Source organism: Emericellopsis atlantica, assembly GCF_019669845.1.
Source record: "Emericellopsis atlantica unplaced genomic scaffold F5Z01scaffold_6, whole genome shotgun sequence".
Taxonomy (NCBI): Eukaryota; Fungi; Ascomycota; class Sordariomycetes; order Hypocreales; family Bionectriaceae; genus Emericellopsis; species Emericellopsis atlantica.
The window spans coordinates 839,891-861,089 of NW_025764708.1; the positions used below are offsets into that span (position 1 = coordinate 839,891).

At 56.7% G+C, this 21,199-nt stretch overlaps 10 protein-coding genes across 10 annotated transcripts; 6 read left to right on the forward strand and 4 right to left on the reverse strand.

Annotated features, from left to right (window-relative positions):
- Positions 1–25: 25 nt before the first annotated feature.
- On the reverse strand, positions 26–1,443 carry F5Z01DRAFT_618207 (enolase C-terminal domain-like protein; the record flags this gene model as incomplete). The annotated part of the gene is made up of 2 exons (XM_046261023.1): positions 26–1,222; positions 1,288–1,443. The coding sequence occupies 2 exons, from the start codon at positions 1,441–1,443 to the stop codon at positions 26–28; spliced, it is 1,353 nt and encodes a 450-aa protein (XP_046120755.1).
- A 2,231-nt stretch (positions 1,444–3,674) lies between these two features.
- On the forward strand, positions 3,675–5,057 carry F5Z01DRAFT_634397 (uncharacterized protein; the record flags this gene model as incomplete). Its single annotated transcript, XM_046262049.1, has 1 exon — positions 3,675–5,057. The coding sequence occupies one exon, from the start codon at positions 3,675–3,677 to the stop codon at positions 5,055–5,057; it is 1,383 nt and encodes a 460-aa protein (XP_046120756.1).
- Positions 5,058–5,443: 386 nt separating this feature from the next.
- Positions 5,444–6,601, forward strand: F5Z01DRAFT_672066 (DNA repair protein rad10; the record flags this gene model as incomplete). The annotated part of the gene is made up of 1 exon (XM_046264769.1): positions 5,444–6,601. One exon carries the CDS (start codon positions 5,444–5,446, stop codon positions 6,599–6,601), a length of 1,158 nt encoding a protein of 385 aa, XP_046120757.1.
- A 934-nt stretch (positions 6,602–7,535) lies between these two features.
- On the forward strand, positions 7,536–9,560 carry F5Z01DRAFT_489815 (family 47 glycoside hydrolase). Its single transcript, XM_046260163.1, has 4 exons — positions 7,536–7,889; positions 7,943–8,121; positions 8,172–8,765; positions 8,818–9,560. Exons 1-4 carry the CDS (start codon positions 7,687–7,689, stop codon positions 9,387–9,389), a joined length of 1,548 nt encoding a protein of 515 aa, XP_046120758.1. The 5' UTR covers positions 7,536–7,686; the 3' UTR covers positions 9,390–9,560.
- A 615-nt stretch (positions 9,561–10,175) lies between these two features.
- F5Z01DRAFT_489784 (beta-lactamase superfamily domain-containing protein) lies at positions 10,176–11,912 on the reverse strand. Its single transcript, XM_046260162.1, has 2 exons — positions 11,371–11,912; positions 10,176–11,295 (listed from the first exon to the last, which is right to left on the reverse strand). Exons 1-2 carry the CDS (start codon positions 11,595–11,597, stop codon positions 10,293–10,295), a joined length of 1,230 nt encoding a protein of 409 aa, XP_046120759.1. The 5' UTR covers positions 11,598–11,912; the 3' UTR covers positions 10,176–10,292.
- On the reverse strand, positions 11,913–14,617 carry F5Z01DRAFT_489783 (HEC/Ndc80p family-domain-containing protein). The gene is made up of 3 exons (XM_046260161.1): positions 14,427–14,617; positions 12,477–14,359; positions 11,913–12,426 (listed from the first exon to the last, which is right to left on the reverse strand). The coding sequence occupies exons 1-3, from the start codon at positions 14,469–14,471 to the stop codon at positions 12,228–12,230; spliced, it is 2,127 nt and encodes a 708-aa protein (XP_046120760.1). The 5' UTR covers positions 14,472–14,617; the 3' UTR covers positions 11,913–12,227.
- Positions 14,618–14,907: 290 nt separating this feature from the next.
- On the forward strand, positions 14,908–16,084 carry F5Z01DRAFT_672070 (peroxisomal membrane protein; the record flags this gene model as incomplete). The annotated part of the gene is made up of 4 exons (XM_046264770.1): positions 14,908–14,940; positions 14,993–14,999; positions 15,053–15,348; positions 15,395–16,084. The coding sequence occupies 4 exons, from the start codon at positions 14,908–14,910 to the stop codon at positions 16,082–16,084; spliced, it is 1,026 nt and encodes a 341-aa protein (XP_046120761.1).
- A 322-nt stretch (positions 16,085–16,406) lies between these two features.
- Positions 16,407–17,554, forward strand: F5Z01DRAFT_490191 (uncharacterized protein). Its single transcript, XM_046260168.1, has 3 exons — positions 16,407–16,419; positions 16,490–16,560; positions 16,614–17,554. Exon 3 carries the CDS (start codon positions 16,748–16,750, stop codon positions 17,369–17,371), a length of 624 nt encoding a protein of 207 aa, XP_046120762.1. The 5' UTR covers positions 16,407–16,419; positions 16,490–16,560; positions 16,614–16,747; the 3' UTR covers positions 17,372–17,554.
- On the forward strand, positions 17,553–19,367 carry F5Z01DRAFT_489943 (alpha/beta hydrolase fold-domain-containing protein). The gene has a single exon (XM_046260165.1). The coding sequence runs from the start codon at positions 17,899–17,901 to the stop codon at positions 19,318–19,320; it is 1,422 nt and encodes a 473-aa protein (XP_046120763.1). The 5' UTR covers positions 17,553–17,898; the 3' UTR covers positions 19,321–19,367.
- Positions 19,368–19,487: 120 nt separating this feature from the next.
- F5Z01DRAFT_634405 (glycoside hydrolase) lies at positions 19,488–20,768 on the reverse strand (the record flags this gene model as incomplete). The annotated part of the gene is made up of 2 exons (XM_046262051.1): positions 19,488–20,245; positions 20,309–20,768. The coding sequence occupies 2 exons, from the start codon at positions 20,766–20,768 to the stop codon at positions 19,488–19,490; spliced, it is 1,218 nt and encodes a 405-aa protein (XP_046120764.1).
- Positions 20,769–21,199: the final 431 nt, after the last annotated feature.

Here is a 21,199-nt window from a genome sequence, read left to right on the forward strand (position 1 = left end):
AATTTTCTATCTGACATGTCTCCTTTTATAGCTTGACCCCCTCCAAGATGGGTTTGGCCTCCTCGCTCTTCCACCAGCTGACGCCCTCCTCTCCCGGATAGGAGAACTTATCCATGCTGTCTGCCTTCATCTCGACACTGTACCCGGGCTCCATGGGTGTCTGGTAATAGCCACCCTTGATCTTGGAGGGGTTGAGGAAGTGGTCGTGCAAGTGGTCCACGTACTCGAGCACCGACAGCTTGCCGCTGACGACGACATAGTCAATGGTGCTAAGATGCTGGGTGTACTCGGGCAGGCCAACGCCGCCCGAGTGCGGCACGATGGGGATGTTGTACTTTTTGGCGATGAGCAGAACAGCGAGGACCTCGTTCACGCCGCCGAGACGGCAGGCGTCAATCTGGCAAAAGTCAATGGCGCCGGATTGGATGAGCTGCTTGAAGATGACCCTGTTCTGGCACATTTCGCCCGTGGCCACGCCGATGCCGTACGGCTTGAGGGCGTCGCGGATCTTCTTGTGGCCGAGGATGTCGTCGGGGGAGGTGGGCTCCTCGATGAACCAGGGCTTGGAGACGGCCAGCTTCTCCATGTAGGCGATGGCCTCGGGGACGGACCAGACCTGGTTGGCGTCAACCATGAGGACGTTGCCCTTGTCGTAGCCGATGACGTCTCGGGCAATGGTGAGGCGACGCTTGTCCTCCTCGAGACTGCCGCCGACCTTGAGTTTGAAGTGGCGGTAGCCCTGGTCGAGGGTCTCCTGGAGGAGGGCCTTCATCTTGTCCTCGCCGTAGCCGAGCCAGCCGGCGCTCGTGGTGTACGCGGGCACGGCCTTGCTGTTGAGCGCCTCCTCGAGCCTGGCGGCCTTGCCGCCCTCCTGCTGGCGCAGCAGCTCGACGGCCTCGTCGGGGGTGATGGCGTCGGTCATGTACCGAAAGTCGATGCAGCGGACAAACTCCTCGGGGGTCATGTCCGCGACGATGCGCCAGACGGGCTTGCCGAGGACCTTGGCCCAGAGATCCCAGACGGCGTTGACGACGGCGCCGAGAGCGAGGTGGATGACGCCCTTCTCCGGGCCGATCCAGCGGAGTTGCGAGTCGTTGACGAGATGGCGCCAGGTCTTGCCCCAGTCGGCGACGAGGGAGGAGAGGGTGCGACCCTTGAGGCGGTCGGCGACGTGGGTGATGGCTGAGCAGACAATGTCGTTGCCGCGACCGATGGTGAAGGTCTACCGGGTTCTCTGTTAGTGATATCGCAGCCTGGGATAATGCAGGGGTGTTCGTTGTCACTGACCATGCCATGGCCCGTGTAGTCTGAATCGGTCGTCAGGATGCAGTACGCGGAGGAGTAGTCGCCAGCAGCGTTCATGGCATCTGAGCCGGTCTTGTCGAGGGAGGTGGGGAAGCGCACATCGCGCGTGGAGAAGCCGGTGATGGTGATCTCAGGCATCTTGACAGCGTGCCCAAAAAGAGGGAATTATACAGGCAAAGGAGAGGAAGAGTGGCGGACGAGGGTGGGAAGACGCGTCGACCGTCGTATTTTAATCATCTGCAAAGGAGAGGTTTCGTTCAGGGCCTAGGTCAATATTATCCAATGTCACAATCAATTGACCCGGACAACCGAGATCGGGGTCGTGTTGGAGATGGCCAGGCACCCTTTTGGCGACGGTGATTGATGGATTAATTCCCGGCGGGCCTTTCTAGCTGGTGTTGGACTGTGGAAGTACGTGCGCCTCATGTGGGTTCGGCGTAATACCCGACGGCTTTGGGGGAGGCGTGTGAGCTGATGCGTGAGCTGGATCTTGCAAAGCAGATTGTTTGCCTTTAGATAATACAACCGTGTTGATCAGATGCTTCAATTACTCCGTAATATCTCTGGGCGCTGCCGCGCATTGATCAGCTTTCACTTGAAGTACGTCCTGGCAGCATCGTGAGTGACATCAACAAATGCCCCACCCCCACCTTGGGGAAATCGCCTGCCCCTCACTTCACTTCACTTCTTCAATTGTGTCCTGTGCCTGGCTTTGAGAATGCCTCACAGCACAGCGTAGAGATGCCGAAAGCCGAGTGCTAAAGCTAGTGCAGGTAGCAAAGACCAGAATCATCAGTGCCCTCGGGTAGTGCACCGAATTGTGCATGAGGACGAGACTTCTGTGTCTTTTGAGGCTGTCTGCCAGTGAGCTCTCCGTGTGACGAGGTCAAGGTGTTGCACACAGTTGGACTTCACACCAAGCATGCGGGTTGAACCGAACCGATTACTAAATGTTGGATGGAATTCCCAGAAATCTATTCAAAATATCGATAGCCTTTCCGCACCGTCATGCATCTGTTTGGATAGCATGCTGATGAGACAATGTGCCAATCGATAAACCTATAGGGTAAGGTGGTAGGCAAAATGTGACGGGGGACCGCCAGCCCCCAACACGCCCACCTTCAGGTAAGGGCAATCATCAATCTCATGAGCGCGCATCAGTGTTTAACAATGCAAAAAAAGAAACAAGCGTCTCCCGCAGTTTTGGAGGCATCCAATTCTTTGCGACAGTCAAGCCTCCTGTCCGTCTAAGACAAAAGCCACAAACGGCAACCACCTCCGTCCCATAGGCGGAACGTCAAAAACGGATCCCTGTCAGTCGGTCACGGATCCACCGTTTCTCTCGACGGACTGTCCCTCGCGCAGCCACAAGAATCTCGTGTCTCGCCCGCCTCTGAGACCCTTTGCATTCCTCGTCAAAACCGCCCAAGTTGGTCGAGCGCTTGCGGGCAATGCGATACTATGTAACAAGTTACATGTGCCGAGCTCCAGCAGCGATTTGCATCAATCTCGGTATCGTTTTCCGTCCTGCCGGCATCACTCGACCATCGCATCGCGTCACGCGTGATGGCACACCGTCCATGGATGGTGGTCACTGACCGTCTCTTCCCCGCTTGCTTGAAGGATCACTCACAACCAGCTTTGTTTATCGCACAACTACGTAGTACGTCTGCCAAGCGGTGACGTGTAAACGTCAGCTATACGAGCCCTCACGCTCAGCCCCATGGACGGACGCGCAAGTTGAGGCTATGCCGCTCTACCAGATACGGACGTATTCCCTTTCTCGCCCTGCCTAACAACACCACGTTTGCCTGCCTTTGCCAGCAAATTCAGGCAAGGCAACTCACTGGGCACAAACAGGCTGTTCAGCGCCAGACTAACGTTAGTCCACTACTAGGCCTGGCGTGCCGTAATGACAGGTCTCATGAGAATGGCGTTATGCATATGCTGGATATGGAGTCACTGGACTAACCTCCTCACATGAGTGAATGGCGGCATGGCCTGCCTTATTCAGAGTCAATCAAAGACCTCCAGGCCCTCGCTCTGGAATGAAGGTATATCTCTCACCCCATTTCATCCATCCAACGTTGCTCCTCGCGTGTCAGTGCTATTTTTGTGCCTGAATTCAATGCCCGCCTCCCCGCCGTCAGACACTTGAGTGACACCTCTGGTCCATCTTTGCGTCTGCTTGTCCGTGTCTGAGTCTGACGCACAGGCTGTCTGTCCGTCCGTCACCCACTGCCGTCGATCCATCGCCTTTTCAAGACGGAGAACCCGTGCCCACGCAGCGCACGCTCGTCACCACCACGCTGGGATTCATTCCAATCCCCACGCCGTAACGGAGGCGAGCCACACTATCTTACGCTGCAATGGAATGTCAAGCCAGCTTACAGCCTGCGGCACACCGGCCTCAGCTACTGCCTCTGCCGCCGTCTGTCTCGCCCTCACCTACACACTCACCCTCACCCTCACCTTCGCAGCCTCCCACCAACCTTCGCATCCGTCGCAAGCTGCAAAAGACACCAAAGCAGCTCTGGATCAAGGCGTCTGCTCGCAATCGCTCCCACTCGACAGCAGCATCCACGTCCACGTCGACGCCCACTACAGCGACCTCTGCGTCCCCATCCGGCATATCACCACGTTCCCCCCCCCCTTTGGAATGCTCTGTGGCCGAGACATCTCAGACTCGTGAGCGGCCCACCATCCCCATGCCGACAGATCTCAGCGACTCAAAATGGCTCGAATATATCGAGCGCAGCGGCCTCATGAGCTCCCCAGATTTACCATATGGTCTCGGCACTTCGCCCTCCCACTCCATCCTCTCTGACTTTTCCAACCTCACCGTCTCTCGATCCTCGCCTCGTCCTTCACTGGACAGCGTCGCTTGCTCCCCACCGCCACCGAGGTCGTCCTCGTCCGCCTCCATCATGCACAAGCCGCGCAAGTCCATCTCCAAGAGGAGCCTCATTGCCCCGGCATTCAAGCTCGCGCACTTTGACGGTCTCTCCCCCAAGAAGAGCGTCAAGGAGATTCGGGTGGTCAAGAGGAAAGCGAGCGTCGAGCTCATCGCCGAGCAGTACCAGGCTTTTCTCGAGTCGAGGGATGCCGAGGAGGAGGAGGAGGCCGCCGCGTCAGAAGAAGAGGAGCGCCTCGAGGCTTTGAAGAACACAATAGACCCACCGATGCCAACGCCACCACAAGACGCTCCTCTGCTGCTTGAGCCCGTCCGCTTTGACCCGAGCAAACATGCCACGCCGGTGCGGCAGCAGTCGCCGAAAGGCTCGCCGGTCCGAGATACATCATCAGACCGCCAACGGGAGACCATTGTCGAAGCACCACGTCCCGACGCCACCACCTTGTCTCCCGGCTCCGATGGGACCCTCGTGGCCTTTGAGGAGGATGCCATCTACTTCAAGCCCGTGTCCTTCTCTTGCGACCCGTCACCGCCAGCCTCCCGGCGCCAGTCGCTCGACAAACCGCTGCCCCGAACACCCCAACCCGAAACGACACCCTTGTCCGCATCCATCTCGATGCTGTCCAAGGAGCTGACGGCCGGCATGCCCAGTGATGCGCTGCAGATTGGCGTCATGATCGAGGCGTACGAGCGACTGAGGGACCAGACCGACACCAAGGACATGGGCGAGGAGGAAAGACGAAATATGCGATCCATGTTTGATTCCTGGCTGGCTGCCCTCCATACCATGCAGAGGGGTCTGCGAGGCTCGCAGTCCAGCGCGAGGAGCGATGAATGAGGATTCGAGAAGCGTTGCATTTACTGATACAAAGAGTGTACGAGATTGACACCATGGATGGGACTACTATTAGCGTTGGCGTTTTGGAAGGCATGGACTGCACTGGACTGGCTACAACTGAGGGAATCCTAGCCACCTCTTTTTCTTTTATTTATATCTGATCAATCAACATTGGCTATTATGTGTATTACTGATGGCATCACACTGAATGAACGTTTCCTGTAGTCTACCTGTTATAAGTCAGTGTTATGCCACCACATGCCGACGGACGGATTATGACGATCATGTGGGGCGTGCCAAACGCAGGGACATGCGTGAACTCCATCGTGAACCTTCTCCCAACACACGTCCTTCCATCGCGTCTCAACTACAGCGCAAACCACGCCATGGACGACGACTTTGGCGCCGACGCCGCCCTCCTCGAGGCCATGGCTTCAGCCGATACTGCTCCCCCTCCACGCCCCAAGGTCACCCAACCGACACCCCAGCGTCTCGACAAGGCACCTCCCACCTCTGCCTTGAGCGGCAGCAAGCCAGGCGTCACGCAGCCCACGCCGCAAGCCCTCGCGAAGCCCTCCGGCGGCTCCTCCATCCTCGTCTCCCCACGCCAGCGCGGCAACCCCGTCCTCACCGCGCTCAAGAGCATACCGTGGGAGTACTCCGACATCCCTGCCGACTACGTCCTCGGCCTGACGACCTGCGCGCTCTTCCTCTCGCTGAAATACCACCGCCTCCATCCCGAATACATCTACACGCGGATACGCAACCTGCAGGGCAAATACAATCTACGCATCGTGCTGACCATGGTCGACATTCCGAACCACGAAGACCCCCTCCGGGAGCTCAGCAAGACGAGTCTGGTCAACGGCGTCACGCTGCTGCTCTGCTGGAGCGCGGCCGAGGCGGCGCGCTACCTGGAACTCTACAAGGCCTACGAGAACGCCGCCTTCACCGCCATCAAGGGCCAGCAGGCGAGCACTTACGCCGACCGGCTGACGGACTTTGTCACGGTGCCGCGGTCCCTCAACAAGTCGGACGCCATCGCGCTCGTGGCCAACTTTGGCTCGCTCCGCAACGCGATCAACGCGGAGCAGGAGGCGCTCGGCATGATCAGCGGGTGGGGCGGCACCAAGGTCAAGAGATGGGTCACGGCGGTCGAGGAGCCGTTTCGCGTCAAGAAGACGGCCAAGCGTGGCGTACGGCGGGACGAGTCTACTGTCGGCGGCGGTGACCGCACGGATGTGCTGCACGAGGCGAGGCCGTTGGCGAGGGTGCCGCTACGGGAGATGTCGACGACGGGCGCTGCCAAGGGCGCCGCGAGTACGCCGGCGGCTAAACAGTATGCAGTCGCTGGCGATGTGAGCGACAGTGAGAATGAGGAGGAAGCCATGATGGCGGCGGCCATGGAGGAGTCGCGGCGGATGGCGGAGGATGCGCAGAGGAAGAGTCAGGGAGAACACGGGAAGAATGGAGAGGAGGCGAGCGGCTCTGGGTTGACGGACGGTGTTGCCGCTGCTTTGGCCAAGCTTCGTGATGGCAGCTGAAGTGCTCAGTCTTGCGATTCACCTCCTCTACTACCGGCACGACCGATGACTGCCGAAGCTACTGGAAGGTTAGGCGCTGCACTCGACATGGCTGATATTGCACTCGAGGCTCTACATTTCAACGCGAGGGGAATCTCAACCCAAGGGTGGAAGCTCGCCATGTCAACGTTGCAGTGCGCCATCTGTCGATCGACTCGTCATGCTGCGAGAGTCAGGTGCATTCAACGACAGGAGCTTCGGTGGTATTGAACACGCCAATCGTCATGTGCGCTGCCTGGGGTTACATCGGGGCAGATCAGCACTCCCGGTATTAAATCTGCTCCTAGCTACACCGGATCTCTCCGAGCTCGAACTTGATAAATTGTAAAGTGCTGGCTTTGTCCACGTGGACGGCACTTGCAAAAAAAAGGCTTCAAGGTCAAGGTCCGTGTATGGCACGCCCTACGGTGGAATGAGGAGCTACTTGTCAGCTCAATCAGTGGTTCGCTTTGGGACATGTTTCATGCAGGGGACGGATCTCACGACCTCGGGTTGGCGCAAATGTCTTACCAATGCATCACTATTGACAAACAAGGTTAAGGGTCGTGCCCGGAATCCACGCCACCACATCCACTCCAGTGCGTGTAGCCAGAGAGGACGGACACCCGTGAGGCATGATACTGTGAGACTCCAGCCCGACCTTGGCAGCCTTGAGTCTTGGTCCCTTGGAGTCAGACAACAGCCACTGATGGAGCTGGGCGGTACACTGCCGACGGGCATGGCACTCCATCTTCCCCCGCACATAGCCAGCGAAAGCCGACTGACACGCTCCTGTACTGCGACATGACGCGCAGTAAGGATCGTCACGGAGGAGACAGCTGGTTTACTCGCCAGAGTACCACCTGCCCTTCAAGGGCAGGTCGCACGCTCTCAATGGGCCAATATCGCACGCTGATCGCCATTCGGAGGCGGGGGAAAGGGACATGGTGTGAAGTTGAGAGACAGGATATAAAACACCCGGCAAGCTACTGCTCAAAGGGCGAGACGTCAAGCTATTTGGTCGTGAACGAACCTGCTTCCTTGTGTCCAAGGCGAACACCGTGAAGATGCGATTGACGAAGACTCGTCTTCTGTTCAGCCTCGCTGGCTCGTCTCTGGCCTACCCAAAGCGCGAGGCATCTGCTGGCCCGGACGCGCAGAAAGCACAGGCAATCAAAGAGACATACCAGAGATCGTGGAAAGGCTACTATGACCATGCGTTTCCCAACGACACTCTCACCCCTTTGACCAACTCATACGTCAATGACAGGTACGCCCCATCTTCCCCAAGTAGACACTGAGTATTCATCTAACGCCTCATAGGAATCGCTGGAGCGTGACAGCGATCGACGCGCTCAGCGCAAGTATCGTTCTTCGCGATGAGGAGAGCGTCAACCAGATCCTCGAATTCGTGCCGACAATTGACTTTACGACCACGGCCGAGCCCGGTGATATTTCGCTGTTTGAGACCAACATTCGATACTTTGGCGGCCTTTTGTCCGGTGAGCTCGTCCTCGTGGCCACCCATCTCCTCCCATACTGACAGTTACAGCCTATGATCTCCTCTCGCAAGAGCCATGGAGCGACCTTGTCAAGAACCATACTCACATCGAAGCTTGCTTGAAGCAGGCTCAGTCCCTGGCGGACTCGTTGAAATTCGCCTTTGACACGCCATCCGGTATCCCTGACCCTATCATCCAACTCAACCCCGAGCCCAAACGTAAGGGGTCGACACAGAACAACATTGCCGAAGCGGGCACCCTCGTTCTAGAGTGGACACGGCTATCCGACATAACGGGAGACCCCCAGTACGCCGAGCTCGCTCAGAAGGCAGAGTCTTACATGCTCAAGCCCTCGCCTCCCGAGACCGAGCCCTTCCCCGGGCTGACGGGCACATTTCTGAGCATCGAGGATGGCACTTTTGTGAACGACGACGGTGGCTGGGGAGGGTACACGGACTCTTTCTACGAGTATCTGATCAAAATGTATCTTTACGACCCCGAGGAATTTGGCTTCTACAAGGATCGGTGGACCGCGGCTGCGGATTCCACCATGGAGTTCTTGTCAAGCCACCCTTCCACCAGGGAAGACATTACCTTTCTGTCTCAGTACGCTGGCACCGATATCATCCCCACATCTTCTCATTGTGAGTGTGCCCTTAGCAAACCGCCTGACATACATCAGACTGACCAACGCAGTGGCCTCGTTCGCCGGTGGCAACTTCATCCTCGGTGGCATCTTGCTCAAAGAGCAAAAGTACATTGACTTTGGCCTCACCCTCGCCAATTCCTACTACGAAACCTACCGCGGCACCGCCACGGGCATCGGTCCCGAGGGCTTCCGCTGGGTGGACAATAACCTCCCAACGAACTCAACCAATAACCCCCAGCCACCCAGTGAAGACGCCGAGTTCTACAAGAAGGCTGGGTTCTGGGCCACCTCGACCGCCTACATCCTCCGCCCCGAGACCCTCGAGACTCTATACTACGCCTACCGCGCCACGGGCGACAAGAAATACCAGGACATGGCGTGGGAGGCATACGAGAACATTGTCGCGGCGGCCGAGACGGGTGCGGCGTTTAGCAGCTTGCGCGACGTCACAATTGTGGATGGCGGGTACATTGACAAGATGGAGAGCTTCTGGCTGACCGAGACGCTCAAGTATCTGTTCTTGATGTTTGACGAGGAGAGTGAGCTGCAGGTCCAGAAGGATGGCAGCAAGATGAGATGGGTGTTCAACACCGAGGCGCACCCCGTCAAGATTCGATAGGCAGACGCCTCACATTGCAAGCCAATTCTCCGTCTTCAATAATAACATTAATGATTACATTGGTGCGTTATCGTTGTTGTACAGGTCGCCCATTAATTAAGAGCCACCATCGCGCTTGGCGTACTCTTCCTCCATGCGCTCTTCATATTCCCTGTCCGCTTGCTTCTCGGCTTCTGTCTTCTCCCGCGTGACGCCTGCACCGGTGTTTGCGCCTGCGCCAGTGGGCTGTTGTTGTGTTGGGAGGGTTGAGGTGGTAGTTGTGGTCTCAGGCTTGTCCTGGGCGGATGCTGAGGTATTGGTGAAAGACGGAAGACCCATGTTGCGTTTTGGCAAGGTGAGCGTATGAGTGTTTGTGGGATCAAGTTTATGTTTATTTTTACTTCTCTCGAACACAATTCAGAGGAAAAGTCCGGCTATTTTTATTCACAGACTGATGGAATGCCGATGAAGCTCGTGGTGAAGTTCGACCTTGGTTGTGGCGAGAAGTGTGGCTGTGCAGTACGTCATGTGGCTGATGACCGGGTAGAGCCGGATGCACCGCCACAATTTATCCTGCCTACCGTGTCGATTCTCTTTGACGCGAACTCAGGGGGGAGAAAAAGGAGAAAAGCTGGTGGCTATAAGTCAGAAGAAGATACTTTTATATCAATGGCCCTTGTGAATTCATGATGTCGCTGGAAATGCCAGCTAGGAAGAAAGTGAAAAGTGAAACATTGTCACAAAGTTGGTCATCAGAACCGAGCCAACAAAACGCACGAAAGGTTCCATGTGAGAATGAAATAGGTATTATATAAAATTTATCGCTATGCCAAAGGTCTTCCGATATCTAAACACTACATGTCCGCTTTTCATCTATTTCATGCGTCTTTCCCGGTCCTTTTCAGGCGGCTAAAGACTCCCCTTTCAAAACTCCCTGCTCTCGCCCAACCCACAGACATCAAACACGCCCTCCTCGGGCACCTCTCGTCTCGCCAAAGCTTTGCGCAGCAGCTCGGGCGGCTCCATCACCGGCTCCGTCGTCAGCAGCCACGTGCCCCAGTGAATCCCCATGGCGCGCTTACACGCGGTGTCAAGAAAGATCTCCACGGCATCATATGGGTTCGCGTGCACCGGACTGAACGACGCGCGAGGACTGTATGCGCCAATGGGGATCAACCCCAGATCAAAGGGCCCCTTGTGGTGTCCAATCATCTTGAACTGCGGGTTCCGCGGAATATGGTCGTGCGTGGGCGAGTAATCGTCCTCATCGACAGAGTGCCCTGGCACGGCGCGGTATCCCGTGTCGCCGCCGAAGAACACGCTGCTTCCACCGGAGGACACGCCCCACGAGGCCCAGAGGGTGGTGTCCCTGTCGAACGGCGTGCGGGCGGAGGTGTGCTGCGCGGGGAGACACGAGAATGTCGCCGTCATGGGCTTTTGCGTGCTGGTGTCGTCGTCGACCTGCGGGACGGTGATCTGGACATTGACGTCCTCCCACCAGTCCATTTCAGTGACGTTTGTGGTGCCTGAACTGCGGAACCACTTTTCGAGGCCCAGAGGGACGAAATAATGCGCATGGGGAAAATGCTTCTGCAGCTCGAGCAATGTGGGGTGCGACAGGTGGTCGTAGTGCGAGTGGCTGATGACCACGGCGTCGACGTAGGGCAAGTCTGCCACCGAGGCGGGCGCGGGCGTGATGCGCTTGTTGGAGAAGAGATCGAGCGGGAAGGGTGAGCATGACTTCTCAAAGACGGGATCGAAGAGGACGCGCAGGCCAGAGGGGAACTCGACGTAGTAGGCGGCGTGGCCCAGCCAGGTGGCCCTGAGTTTGGGGGTGTCACGGCTGGGGAGGAAGGTTGGTTTGACCAGAGGGATGGGCAGCGGGTCAGGGACGGTTGGGAACTTCATCTTGCCGGTGAGAAGAGGACTGCATGGGCATCAATGTCAGTGCGCTGTCTTCAGGTGGTGCTAGAAGCAACATGAAGTGAGTCCAGTCACTCACATGAAGATGTGCTTCATGGGCTCGAGTGGCCTGTAGCTGGGATAGGGGTTCTTGAACCCGGTGATGCGTCCATTCTTGACGACATGGTGAGGCCTGGCTTTCTCCTGTTCAGGGACAAGAGCGTTGGCGACGTTGGTCACCTTTGTGACGGGCGCTGAGGTGGTCATGGTGGCTGTGGATCTGAGCAGTGTTCTAGGGACTGTCATCCGACGGGGCGAGAGCATCATGGGAAGCGAAGTCGAGCTGAGGGGGGAGGCATGGTCGAAGTGATATACGGAAACTCAATGGCGTTCGAACATGCATGTGGTGTGGTGAGATCGGAGGCTTTGTACCCGAATATCAGCACGGCACGTGGAAATCGATGCATCAATCAACGGACTTAGGGCCATTGATTAAATGCGTGGGGCTGCCCAAGTTGCATCTTGCGCCAGGGCAATTGTCATCTACAGAAGCAGGCATAGTTACATGGCCCTATGAGTTCTCAGTAGGAGCATTGGGCATTTCCCACAAGGACCACAAGTCAATTGCTTCCATTGTCAGACTTCCTCGATATCGAAGCAGAAAAAAAATGTATGAGATCATCACAAGGCCTAGACCCAAAGAGGCGGCCGCAGCGAATTCCGCCCTCCCGCAACCCGAGCCGCCCCAGTTTCGTCCCGGAGATAGGGACGTGGCTTCAGTCCGAGGCTAGTCAGCTCATCAATTCAGAAGAACAAGCTGCAAGATTATGGGTGGACGAACGCCAGACCTGAAAGGCCCGAAATGCAAATGGTATTGAAAAGGAATAGACACGCTATCCAACGCCTTCCTCCCATTAGTCATCAATCTCATCACAGTCAACAACCTCCCCCGCGTGTTCACAGCTCTTCGTCGAGCCTCACCGTACCCTCGTCAGCACCCAGCTCCCCCTCGAGCTCCTCCGTCACAAAGCCCTCGTAGTCGTCCAGGCCTTTCTGCACATGAATCTTGAACTTGATCACGTCGTTGAGCATCCGGTCAATCTCGGTATGGAGCTCTTCTCGGAGTGAATTGGCCCGCAGTACCAGCTGCTCGTACCTGTCCTGGTTAGCATCGACCACAAAAGAAGTAGAGAAAGTGTCACGTACTCAATCGTGGTGTTGATCTCCCGCTGCTCCAACAGCTGCACACCCTCACTCAGACCCGCCCGCATTTGCGACAGTTCCTTCTCAATCTTCTCAATTTGCGCATCCGAGTTGAGCTTCTGCGCCTGGGTCACCTCTTTGGTCTTTTCCCACTCTTGTTCGGCCGCGCGAACACGGTGGTTGAGCGCTTCGACCTCGCTGCGCTTGTCTTCAATCGCTTCCTTGATGCCATCCAACAGGTCGTGATCTTTCATCATATCCTCCATTGCAGCGCTTCGTCGCTCGGATATTTCCTTGCGTAACGAGATGAAGTGATTGCGGATGGACCCGCGAAGATCTAGGTTCAGAATGTGGCCAGGCTGATACCCAGTGGTGGGGTCCTCCAAGAGCCGCCCTGTCGATGCCGCATTGACCGACGTCTTAAAGTTTGACGATGTAAAATCCGAGTTGTCGCTGACCTGGATCTGGAGCTCGTAGTCTTGTCCGTGCGCATTGGCCGCCGTCGAGGGTATCAGGGCAATCTGGTACGCGACTGTGTTGTACCGATCCACTGTGCGCTCCAGCTCCTCCAGCTTGCGGCCCGCTTCGGCCTCTCTCTCAGATGCCTTCTTCTTGACCTCCTCCAGACGCTGGCTGGCCGACTCAATGCCCTTTTGCAATCGCTCGCGCTCGGAATTCATGCGGTCGATATCCTGCATGCTGATTCCCTGTGCGTCCACCGACTTCTGTAGACTCCGCCTCTCGTCCTCGGCTTCCGATACTTCAGCGTTGAGCTTCTCCAGTTCCTCCTCGAGGACCTGTATCCGGTTCTCGTATTTGTCGGTGCGCTGCATGGCCAGGTGGTTGTACTCTTCGAACTTTGCCTTGTCCTCCTCCATGATCTTGAAGTGATTGTCGAGCACAGCAGGGTCGGGCGTCGCCTTTTGCAGGTCCTCAATCTCCTTGAGCAACCGCGCATTCTCGGCTTCCAGCATCTCAAGTTCAGACGTGTACTTGGAGTTGCTCTCCTCAAAGGCCGCCGCCATGTCCGCCACGTGCGGCGCCAGCACACGCTCCGCCTCCTCGTCTCCCATATCTTCATCCATAGCCAGCCAGTCCTTATACGCCGTGCTCAAAAAGCGGAAAATGATGCGATCGCCGCTAACGTCGACGCCACTCTCCATACAAGCATCGTCGTACCGCCCAGCAGCAAAGCCATCCAGCATCTGCGCCAGCTGCATCATCCAGTGGAGCAGCCCCAGGAATGTGTACCAGTTTTGCCCACCGACCGCGGCGATCTGGCTCTTGGTGATGCTTCGCTCGAATGGGTATCGTAGTTGCTTCAATATCGGCGGCACTTCCTGGTCAATGTTCTTCTGGAAGCGGTGGCTCGGGTCGATGCGGTGATAAAGCCATTGGAACATGTAGTTGAAGTCCTTCTGCGTAGGCGACTTCATGACGTTGGCCGAGAGAACGTGCTTCATCTCCAGCTCAAAGTTGTGGTGCGTCATGTACTCCATCAACTCCTGACCTAGGCGCGCTTGGTAGGAGCGATCTCTCAATGGGCGGGGATCCCTCGGTACTCCAGCTGCTTGAGGCGTCGCTTGAAAGAAACTCTGGCCGCTAACCGGCGCGTCCTTCGATTGACGCGGATGGTATACGCTACTTCGTCTGTCGACATCGCGAGTCGCGGCAGCGGGGGTGAAGCTTCCCTTTGGCTGATACGACTGGCGTTTGTTGGCGCTGTAGTCACCGCCAATCGAGAAGCGCGGCTGGCTCGGTCGCGACAGCGCGAGAGATTGTCGCGAGCCCGATACGGAGCGGCCAGCAAAGTTGGTGCTGCTCGATCGCTTCATGGTCGAGCCGGGTTGGGGGATTGCTGTGTTGTTGGTGATGCCGCCCAGAGTCTGTGGACGAACATTAGCATTGGCGCGATGCGACGGGATGCGTTTCGCGAGAGGAGCTAGTGCGTACCTCGCGAGGTCTACGGACGGACCACAGACCGGTGTCCTGCGACATTGCGGCCTCGGAGTCGTGGGTATCGTTGCGTCGTGAATCGTAAGATGGTCAAGTACGTGATGACTGCTGCAGAAATAAGGACTTGAGCGCGCGACAATGCGAAATCCGACGTGGAGGGGCCTGTGACCCAAAAGTGTTGGTGTTGCTGGGCATCAAAGTAAACAAAACCGCAGAGTGACTTTGATTGGTGCCCAAAGTGGGACCATTTCAAACTGCGCTGTCTGGTGTCGCGCGCGCACGTGACGCCTCACCTCCAGACTCCAGCCGAGACGCCGGCAGGTGGAGCTTGTCCGTCGTCACTGCTGCCTCGGCCCAAGACCGGCCTGATCAATTGCCCACCCACCTGATCTCACAGGTCGACAAATCCGGTGTTCAATTAATCATCTTCCATCAGCGACAAAGCTGTGATGCGATAGCAGCATCCACGGCCGACAAGATGTCAATTCGCGAAGATCTTGTCGCATCAGCGGTATGTATCCCATCGCCAAGTTGTTCGTATCATAAGCTAACAGCAAGCGCAGGTGCAATGTCAGTTGCCGTACCCCTTGACTCACATTCAGCGAGCCTAACAAGTGACAAAGTCCTCCAAGACCCGAGCGTTGCATCCTCGTCCGTCGAAAACCGCATCTCCTTCCTCCGCTCCAAGAACCTCACCCAGCAAGAAATCGACAATGCACTAGCGAGAACAGGCGCGCCTCCTGCGCCTGCGCAGCAGACACCCTACCCGCAGTCTGGGCCCCCAGCGCCCTACTATCCCCCATACGCGCAACAAGCGTGGCAACCGCCGCCTCCGCCACCGAGGAGAGACTGGAGGGATTGGTTCATTGCGGCGACTGTGGCTGGCGGTGTTGGCTATGGACTCTACGCACTGGGCAAGGTAGGTCATTGAGACACGTTGCCATGGAATCGAGCTGACCTATCAGCGGTATGTGATGCCTCTAGTAGCGCCGCCGACGCCAGAGAAGCTGGAGCAAGACAAGAAATCCATCGAAGAGCAGTTTGACCGCGCATTCAGCCTCGTCGAGCAGCTTGCCAAGGACACCGAAGAGCTCAAGAAGGCCGAGCAAGCACGGAGCGACCGCCTCGACAACGCTCTCAGCGACCTCGAAGCTGTCATGTCTGATCTCAAGGCTGCCAATCGGAGACGCGAGGATGACGCTCAGCGCGTGAGGGAGGAGGTGCAGGGATTGAAGGATAGCATTCCCAAGGCATTGAACAACCAGAAGGAACTGGCGGACACACGTCTGCGAGAAATCAACGGCGAACTGGGCAGTCTGAAGACGCTGGTCACCCAGCGGATGAGTGCCCCCGCCGCGTCTTCGCCTACCGCCCCATTGCGCAACGGTACCCCAGCGTCGACAAACGCGCCATCAGGCACAGCCGTCGAGACTGCCCCAGAGCCATCCGCCGCTGCAAGCTCTCCTTCGACGGAATCGCCCAAGAAGCCTTGGGCGCCGACCACGCGCGCCAAGCCCTCCATTGGTGGAAAGGCCGCCATCCCAGCTTGGCAGATGGCTGCTGCCAAGAAGGAGCAGGAGGAGGGTGGCTCGTCCGCTACTACACCAGCGCCAGCCAAGGTGGAGGACGAGCCTAACGCGTCAGCGTCCTCGTAGGAGAGGCGGCGCCAATAAATGTATTGTATGTAATGGAGCGTTTGTGTTTTGCCCTTGTTTTCCACGTGGACATTGCTGCTGGTCCTGATGCTGTTTTGAGGGGTTTGTGACACAAGCTCTGCTGGTTATTGTCACATAGATGCTTCGTGACATGTCGCTAGCTATGGTCCATGTCTACAACGCTGGCCTTTGCGATTTTAGGTACCCAGTACAACAACCGGAATTCATTTTCATGGAAAGCACATGGTACCCCTGACCATACGAACCGCAAGGATTTCCTACTTGGGAAGACCATGTATTTCACGGCGATTGTCCAAGGATATCTACCACCATGTGTATAACGGTTTATGTTGCTATGAAAACCTACTCGCCCCGCGGGAGAGCGTATGTATTGACATCGGATAGGAGCATCTTGGATACGCCGCCTTGCTTTAAGTTCAGGCAATCCAGCGCCACAGTATTCTCTTAAGCACTAGGTATGTAAACAGACGCCGCTTCCTGTTCACAGAACTCATGTGACTTTCTTTAGCACGACTAGCCAGAGCTAAATCTACTCATGTTCAGTCGACATGGACTATAAATATCAGCTTCGGTCGCACACTCCATGGGCCTCCAGTCCTCCACACGACTCGCCCAGCCAGACCAAACTACGCAACCGACAAGATGGATAGGGCTCGAGGGAAAGTTTCCCATACCTTAATAGGCCGCCCGGAAAGCCCGGCGGGGCAGCCCCCGGCGTATGAAACTTTGGGACCCTCGGAAGATGAAGCACTGAGGGTCGAAACGCTGTGGGACGAGCAACGAGCGACCAGCCCAGAATCCAAACTCAACAACATTCAATTCGAATTCGCTTCGCCAAGGTTAACTTGGAGTCTAAGGCAACATGAGCCGCCTCGCTGGCGAGCGACACTTTTCGTGTGGGCGGAGAACATCCCCAGATTAATGAGGCACGGCTTTCACTGGTCGCCTGCCAACGTCCACTCTGGCGCGGGATCAATGGACCTGAGGAAATTGACACCTTTGTTGCTTCTACGGCGCTGCCGACACATGAGAAGATACGTGGTCAACGGTCACGGGTGGCAGGGCTATCTGTGCATATACGCCGTGAAAGAGTCGACAATCACCGACTTCGACCTCGAGTGGATAAAGAAGGACACGGTACAGGAGGTGGTTGCATACAACTGGAAGCGTGAGAAGGTATATCAAGCGCGGCCACAGTTGGGACACTGCTTTAACGCCGTCTACGGCCAGATGCGGCTCCAGGGATGGTGGCCATGGCCAAAGTAGGACTGGGATGAAGATATCAAACTGGCCAAAAGGGAAATCCCCTGTGCTCCGAATACGGCTTATGTACGCTGCAGCAGAGAATGCTTCTTCCCCTTTACTATCAGATCGAGACAGATATCAGCCAAATGCATGGAAATGTATGTTCACTTACATGCATGGAACCTGTGACGCCTTCATTGACCCGCGTACCCCACATGCACCCTCTCAACCCCGTGCCGAGGCCGATGCGATCTTGATATTACCCACCTTTTCGTTCCAGTATGATGGATAGAACGCATCCTATTCAGTGAAACCCCCTCGACGCTATGCCTCCTCCGGAAATACATCGCGAAACCCGGCGGCTCGGATCGTTAGCGCTCGCAAGGTGTGACTTATTGGACCAAAGCCCAGCCCACTCCGCGTATTGTCAAGGCAGACTGACCATTTGATTGTTTCCTCGCACTTCCTCTCCAGAACCGTCCTCTACATCTCTTTCCTCTTTCTCGGAGACAGCCTCCTCTGGATCAAAGAGGACGCCGACCACAGAGATGGATCTTCAAAACCTCAGGCTCCTACTCATGCTCTTGCCAAGACTGCCACTCATTGCGCGCATTACAATACTGCATCTACTGCACTTGTCCGATTCGTCGAAGTACCTGGACCTGAGATCGACTCTCACCATAGGCGTGCTCAGGAGTTTCCTGACGCCAACGCCAGGGAAACCTCGAAGCATCTCTGCTGTCCAGAAACTGACACTGCGAGATCCGGGCGTCAAGGGGCGGATATGGGTCGCAACGTACATGGCACCTGAGCCGGTTGTTTCCAACGTCAAAGAAGTCCTCCACGGGGCTGTCAAGGACTTGAGAGACCCCAGTCTTGGGGCGTTCGAATTTGACATGCCAGAGCTTATACCTGTCGAGGCAGAATGGACGGGCTATCGCAAAGATGCTTCGGCAGACGAATCACCGCCTGATATAACAGAAAAGGCCAAGTACCAGAAGATGGTGGAGGAGGTCACCAGTCCCACGACGATATTGTACCTCCACGGAGGGGCGTACTACCTGTGCGACCCGGCCACGCACCGCGCAACCTGCAAGAAACTCGCCAAAATCACGGGAGGCAGAAGTTACTCCGTTCGCTACCGCCTTGCGCCGCAGGCCCCATTCCCATCTGCCCTCCTCGACGCCCTCGTGTCCTATCTGACCCTTCTCTACCCGCCGGAGGGAGCGTGGCACGATCTTGTGCGGCCAGAGAACATAGCTATTGCAGGCGACAGTGCAGGGGGGAATCTCGTTCTCGCCTTGCTGCAGCTCATCCTCCACCTGCAACGAACGGGCCAGAAGGTTCTCTGGCAGGGAGAGGAGCGTGATGTCCCTGTGCCTAGCTGCGTGGCCTGCAACTCGCCGTGGCTGGACATTACACAATCATCTCCCTCGTGGGAAGGCACCGCACCCGCACCGTGGGATTATCTACCGAAACCAGAGCAAGTGGCCTCGTCGGAGATACAGCCTTGTCCAATATGGCCTGCCACACCCGAGCGGAAGCATCTGTACGTCGCAGACGATCTGATCACCCACCCACTCGCGTCCGTGGTGGTTAACAGCAGTTGGAAGGGAGCTCCGCCTGTGTACATGTGCACAGGTTGGGAGATACTCGCCTTGGAGGACAAATACTTTGCCAAGAAGCTCGAGAGTGAGGGAGTGACCGTTGTCTTTGAGGAGTATGAGGCCATGCCGCATTGTTTCGCCATGATCTTGGAAAAGACTGCGAATGCTGCGCGGTGCTACGAAGGATGGGGCGGGTTTATTCGTACGTGCACAACAGGGGGAACGGTAGAGTCGAGCGCTGTCGAGATCAAGGCGAAGACTCTGGATGAGAACGTGTTGGCATTTGACCAGCTGAGTGATGTGAAAGACGAGGATATGGGAGAGCGTGTAAAGAGGAAGGGCGAACTTCTCGCCAAGCTCTGACGGCACAGAGGTTCATGGAGTTCGGTTTTGGGTCGCGGTACTATTGGGTGCGCAGCCTGGCAAGGTGTTGGGCGTTCGGGGTGGTCTACAGAAGAATCGGAATGCATCTAATATACACTCATATACGAGATGTACTATAACAACAATAGATGCCTCTATCCGGTACACTAATCCCCCAGGCCGATGACATGTGCGTTGAAGTTGGTATAACCCAGGCTACCCACTCCAGCCAAGATCTCAGGACCAACAACCTCACGACCATTCATCTTCAGCCCAACGCTACCGGTCAGACCATCCCACGGCACCTGCCAGAGCTTGGCGGGCTCGTTGCCTCCTCCTGTCCGGAATGTCTGTCCCTGCCCGCCAATGATGACCTCGATATCGGTCTCGTCGATGGTGACAGTCAGAACGTTGACAACGTCGTCCGTGGCGTCGCTGGCCGACAGGGACCCTGACTGTCCCCAGATGGTGCCGCCGTCCGAACCAGCCTTGGCCGGGGACTCGCGGTACCAGGCGATCGCCTCGTCGCTCGGGGGTGCGACCGCCCTCGAGCCCTCCTTGTACGCCTTGATGAAGTACGGCAGGACCTTTTGCCAGGCGGAGTGGTCGAAGCCATTGACGTACTTGTCCGCGCCCTCGACAACCTGCTGCGACACAACAGGGGCGATGTAATGGCTCTCGCCAAAGTCGTTCCACGTGATGATCTGGACATAGTCTGGCAAAAGGTCAATGGCCTGCTGCCAGCGATCGTACCAGAGCGAGTCGCCCGTCATGAACCAGTTCTTGCTCCACTGGGGAAGGTTGGTGTAGAACCAGGGCGATACGCCCATCATGTAGGATTTGGCGCCGAGGGTGGCCTGGTATGCTTCGTCTTCGATGGAGGACATGGCCTTCTCCCCAGGCTTGGGCCAAGCATTCCAGCTGACTATTGTTTCATCCCACCGGTCAGGTTATTGGAGATTATAAGGATGAGGTTAGTTAGACTTACAGTGGCCGTCGATCGTGTTCAGATGCTGCGACACGCCGTCTGGCCCGAGGGAGCTCCAGTCAGGCACAAAGTAGATACCCCCCGTAGCGTCTCTGACAGCCTGCCAGTTGCTAGCCCACGCGGGTCCCTCAAATGTGCTCACCATGGGCTTGTCGCCGGCCACGGTATGGGCACTGGAGACCTTGAACTCGTTGATGATGTCGATCACCGCCTGAACGCCCCAGTCACCGCAGCAGGCCATGTCAAAGGACGGGAAAAGCGTGAACCCGCCAATGGCCTCGGCGGCCCTGTAGGCGTTGCGCAGCTGGGGGAGTGTCCAGGGGTCCGTGGGGCCCATGTTGAGGGCAAAGCCATCGATGCCCAGGTTCTTCGCGGCGGAGATGTCGGTCGACCACTGGTCTTGGGACTGGCCGTCTGTGAGGCCGACCATGTAATGGGCGAAGACCTGTCGAGCGGCCATTGTGGAGGAGCGTTGAAGGGCGATCTGACTCTTGGGAGGTTGTCGGGAAGGGTATGCTTATTAGAGGTGACGAGATTCGGGTACGATGTGGTCGATGCTGACGCGCAGCAGATGACTGTTAGAGAGCGCGCGCATGGCCGCTTTTTGTTTCGTCCACGAACTTAATCGGGTCCTCCCGTCTTCGTATTGAAGGAGTCGATGAAACGCTGTGATGCTACAATCTGACCCTCCAAGCAGCATAAGCCCGAGATGACCGCATGGCGTCGCAGATGTAATGCTGGCAGTGGACCATGAGGTGCTAGTTCTCAGCACTAGGGGCGAAGCGATTCCTTCGAAGACACACCATCTCCACGGACCACGGTGATGAGTGCGTGGCGATGTCCGCTATTTCTTGCCGACACCCATAGGCCCGTTCCAGCAGTCCCGCTGAA